This window comes from Macadamia integrifolia, unplaced genomic scaffold (genome assembly GCF_013358625.1).
Source record: "Macadamia integrifolia cultivar HAES 741 unplaced genomic scaffold, SCU_Mint_v3 scaffold2154, whole genome shotgun sequence".
Classification (NCBI taxonomy): Eukaryota; Viridiplantae; Streptophyta; class Magnoliopsida; order Proteales; family Proteaceae; genus Macadamia; species Macadamia integrifolia.
In genome coordinates, this window is record NW_024868544.1 from 144478 (window position 1) to 149428 (window position 4951).

The following is a 4951-nucleotide window of genomic DNA, read 5'->3' on the forward strand; positions in this document are numbered from 1 at the left end:
CCCCAAAAAAAAAAAAAAATCATCTCCATGAAGTATATATCCTTTATAATCATCTGTACGTCTAATGCACCTGTTTCTAAAATCAGGGAACAGCACTTCGTGCATAGTCCATCCATCTCTCATGTACTCAAATACTATGAGGAATTGAGGATATTCCATTTTGTTTCTTTGTTACCAAAAAATAAAATGAAAAATGCTCTAATGTCTAAATTGATATGTTGCATGCAGTGAAACTTTCTTTTCATATCTCAATGTCACCTTATCTGAGAGGAGAGCAAAAAGATTTCAGCACAATTAGATATGAACTTTCAAATATGAACTTGATAATTGATATAAGAAAATAAAATTAAAAAATTCTGAAATTAATATTAAGAGAATGTAGAATTCATCCATCCACTATATTATAAGCCTAAGCTGCCATTGGAATCGTGAGATTCCATTTACATGATAATTGATCAGTCCTCTTGTGTAAAAACCAAGTGAAGAAAGTGTCAATTTTATCCCTAATTATAAACAGTTTACAAATTAAATTTAATGAAAGCATCATACTCTTTAAGTGAGCTTTCTTCTTTAATCTTATCATTACATGCTTGAATTGTCTACTGGTTTTGGTTTACCTTTAACAACTTTTGACACCACTAATATTAGTGAACTGACTATATAAAATATAAAAAATTCAAGACTATCAAGGTGCTGTGCATCCAGACATGATCATAAAGAAGATGCACACCACTACATCGAGGGGGATATAATCGAGTGGGCTCTATAAATTAACATGACCAATCCAAAAATATAATAACTTCTTGATATAGATAATATTTTAGGTGGATATCCCATCAATTTTCTGATGTTGATCCAATAGGGAGTTTGTCCTAATTATTTCATCGACCAAACACCGGGATCACACTAAATCTTTAATTTGAGAAAAAAAAAAAAAATATATATATATATATATATAATGTTTCTTTGACTGAAAGACTTGTAAATGTAGGACCCTAGATTAATTAATTACATATGCAAAAAACTGAAAAAGCAATAACAAGAACAGCATATCATGGAAGCACATCACTGAAGCTTACGTTCTTTGAATCAGATCATTACAGAATCCATATTTAATTTAAGGACTTAAGTGAAGATCGGTTGGACTAATTAACTGGATTCTGTCCTCTCCTCTCTTTATTCTCTTATCTGTAATCCACTAATTTGTTCTTCTTTCTTTTGTCCATGTATCAACAATATTGTTCTATCTAATTATATCTCGATCTCACATATATTATGACCCTAGGACTTAACTAAACCCTTAGGAGACAATTTTTTTGTGATTAATTTTAGCTATATTTAAGCTAATTAATAATTCAATATAAGCTATCAGATTCCACATGCAATTAGTTTATCACTTATAGCCTCATAAAATAACCCATTTAATAACATGTGGAGATTTCTACCAAAAAAATATACATGTAGAGATTTAATTATTTTTCGCATATCCTATTATATATATCTTATGTAGTAAGAACGCATAAGGACTACACCAAACCCTAATTATAATTAGGCAAATCTACATGGTAATCAGCAAGATTGGGACAAATCTCATGCTACTATATTAATTTATTTCCTGTACCTACAAAAAAGATATTAAACCTTCTAAAAATTAATGGTTTCAATTCTCTGATAATACTGAGAGAAGCTTGTTCTTATATATATACAAACCTGATATCAAAATCGGGTCTAGGATTTATAAGTTAAAACACCCATTTCTACTTGTCATGGCATAAAACCTGAAACAAACCCTGATATCAATATGGTAATGATATGGGTCAGTCAATACAATCAAAAAGTGATTTTTTTTAATCGAAAAATGACTTTTGATCTCGTATTAGACTGATTCAATCAACAAATATTAGTATTAATATCAATATCAACTGAGATCAATATAAACAACAATCTCGCTAAACCTTGTCTGGGAATGAGTCAATCCAGTAGAAGTGTGGAGATAATGAATAGAGATTTGGTTCAATGCATTTAATCTTCAATGAGAAGACAAGTACTAATAATGGTTAGATAATAGATATATCAGGCAAGGGAAGCCCACCATTGTCCTTTGGTTGGGCTTGTAATACAAGGGTAACATCTCCAACTTGAGGTGTAATGAGGTAGTGTTATAAAATTTGGTATTTCCTGGTCCCCCGGAGATCTCCTTGATACTGTTGGTAGTGCTTTTCCTAAATATTAATTTCCATTTAACTTTTCCCCACTCTCTGAATCTCCAATGGCCCAATGCATTCTCTGATCCCAACTACACTCATTTACAAGAGTCCCACATGTCGGTTGCTCATGATTACAGTTCTGGCAGGGATGAATATTTCAACTGGAAGAAATCTCGGGTAAGTTAATATTAAGGAGATTAGATTATGTTCTTATATAATTATGATCATATGATGGTTCATAGGAGAAAATGTGTTACTAATAAGGGTGTCAAAGTTCAGCTCAAACTGGTCAGTTCAATTGAATCAAATAAAATCTTGTGTTGTTTTGATTTTGGATTGGAGTTTTATAGAATCGGTAGAAATCACACTACGACGACTAAATGCATCAACTAAAAAAAAAAAAAAGGGGGTGAATCGAAAGTCATAAAAATCTGAGACCAAATCGAAAGTAACTCGATAAGAAATATAATAATAATAATAATAATTTTAAAAAAAAACCCACAAAAATCCAGGATTCTCTTTAATTATATAAACATGTAAATCTGAAACCAGAATAAGAAACATGGTTGATTTCTTTTCAAATACAAAAAAAGTGAACAACTCAAATAATCGATCCTCAAATAAGTTCATCAAACATCATTTTTTTTGTCTTAAAACGACTTTTTGACACAATTGAAAATTTTATATTTGACAAGAAAAGTCATTTCTGAAATTAAATAACTATCAAACACAACCTTACTTAATGGTTTGATTTCGCGTATGTTGACCCAGTGAGACTGAAACCGGTTTAGCCCAACCGATTGACACCTTTATGTTTTGGACGCAACTGCCTTGGTCCCACCCCCAACCCCAACACCCCACAGCCCGCCCCCACAATTAAAAAAAAAAAAAAAGGTTCTAACAGGGTTCAGGAATTGGGTTGGGCGAGGTGAGTATTATAACTAAAAGAGAGGTCGGATTCGTCGGAATGGGGGAAGGTGAGAGAGGAGAGAGTCCTTTGAGTTGAGTTTGTCTGAAGTTTAAAACAATATCGCAACAGATCTTCTTTGAGTCAAGAAACACTCTAATTAACACAATCCTTGAGAGATATCATACCCTAACCTAACCTAACATAACATATTCCCTCTTCTTTCTCTTCTTTCTAATCCCCCTCCTTCCCTTCCCCCTGTCTGATATTGTCTCCCACATAAGACTCCTAAAATCAAGATATGGGTGAGAGACCCAAACGCAGGGATTTTATTCCTCCAAGTCCAATCTTTCCTTTCCAACAAGCCGCCCATGACCTGTTCGTCCAAGCTTCATCATCTATTCCTCCTTATTCTTATCACTCCAGCACTGATCCTCCTCCTCTCAACCTTGATATAACCGAAGGAGGAAGGTGCAAGCCATCCACAACTCCCAACTCTTCTGATGAAACCTGTAAAGAGAAAAATAAGAAAAGAATTATGCACAGAGATTTGGAGCGCCAAAGAAGGCAAGAAATGACCATCCTTTATGCATCCCTCAGATCACTTCTCCCTCTGCAATATCTCAAGGTGATCAGATATCTATATACTTACTGTATACAAAGCTTCTTCTTCATTTTCTTTCCTTCCTTATTACTGGTGATGCAATCTTGCAGGGAAAGCGAGCTATCTCCGATCACATGAACGAAGCTGCCAATTATATAACAGACCTAAGGAAGAGAATCCAACAACTTAGTAGCAAGAGAGATGGGCTCAGAAATGTACCCAACTCTTCAGGCGGTCGCGACTTCGTCGTTACCGGCAATTGTCCACCAGAGAACTGTGTTACTGTCCGGCCTTGTTTGGGTGGAGTGGAGTTTGTTATTAGCAGTGGCTTGAGGAATGAAGAGCTTATTCCATTGTCGATAGTGCTGAGAGTTCTGGTAGACCATGGGTTTAGTGTAATTAGCTGCGTTTCTACTACAGTGGACGAGAGATCACTTCACACTATTCATTCCGAGGTACTATCAAATCAAATCGAGCCATCTTTTGATCTTTTCCTTCCTTTCTTTCAACTTGGATTAAATTCCCAAGTTTAGGGTTTCATGTGAGTTATAAACACTACTTCCTCTCATTCATCGCCATTGTACATACAGGTTAGCAATGATCTCACATCTGTGGATCTATCAGCCCTGCAGCAGATACTGATTGATTTGATCGCATCCTCTTCGAATTAGGGTTCCATGAGACCTGGTTTCTCCTTTTCTTCCTCGTTTGCTGAATTTGAAGGGTGTTTTTTTTTTTTTTTTTTACCTTGGTAGACATTTGTGTATCACCAATATTCTCACCTTATGAATCAAATCAAAATGTGGATGTCAGAAGTGCTGTGAATTTGGTAGTTTGTAGTTCTCTTTGGAGGCTGTCAATGGTTTTATTATGTATATAGGTTTCTTTAGATAAGAATTGAAACCCACACAGTGGCTTGGATTCATCTCCCATACCATTTTAGTTTTATGAGCAAACCATACATCAGAGCTTGCATACTGCATCATTGAAGAAGGTGGCCATGTTGAGAATGTTAATTGCATGCATGTATGCATTTTAAATTTGTTTTTGGTATCCATTCTTGGAATAAATTCTGGGTTTATAAAACATTTGGAAACCTGATTTGTCTCTATTTTCTTGGTTTAGAATGCGTTCGGGACCATACCTAACACAACCTTAGAACCTATCATCAAATGTTGGGTAAGGATTTTTAATTGAATTACAACTTGTATCATCCATCCACATAACTAGAAC

The 4951-nt window shown here is 34.7% G+C and overlaps 1 protein-coding gene across 1 annotated transcript; it reads left to right on the forward strand.

Moving 5' to 3' along the window:
* Positions 1–3186: 3186 nt before the first annotated feature.
* On the forward strand, positions 3187–4649 carry LOC122065923 (transcription factor bHLH118-like). The gene is made up of 3 exons (XM_042629747.1): positions 3187–3742; positions 3829–4173; positions 4309–4649. The coding sequence occupies exons 1-3, from the start codon at positions 3416–3418 to the stop codon at positions 4387–4389; spliced, it is 753 nt and encodes a 250-aa protein (XP_042485681.1). The 5' UTR covers positions 3187–3415; the 3' UTR covers positions 4390–4649.
* The last annotated feature ends 302 nt before the right edge of the window (positions 4650–4951 follow it).

Bases quoted from the DNA above. Each gene is read 5' to 3' on its own strand.
- LOC122065923 (XM_042629747.1), top strand. From the start codon at position 3,416: ATGGGTGAGAGACCCAAACGCAGGGATTTTATTCCTCCAAGTCCAATC. The intron at 3,743-3,828 runs GTGATCAGATAT...GCAATCTTGCAG, and splicing joins TCCCTCTGCAATATCTCAAG to GGAAAGCGAGCTATCTCCGA. The intron at 4,174-4,308 runs GTACTATCAAAT...TTGTACATACAG, and splicing joins TTCACACTATTCATTCCGAG to GTTAGCAATGATCTCACATC.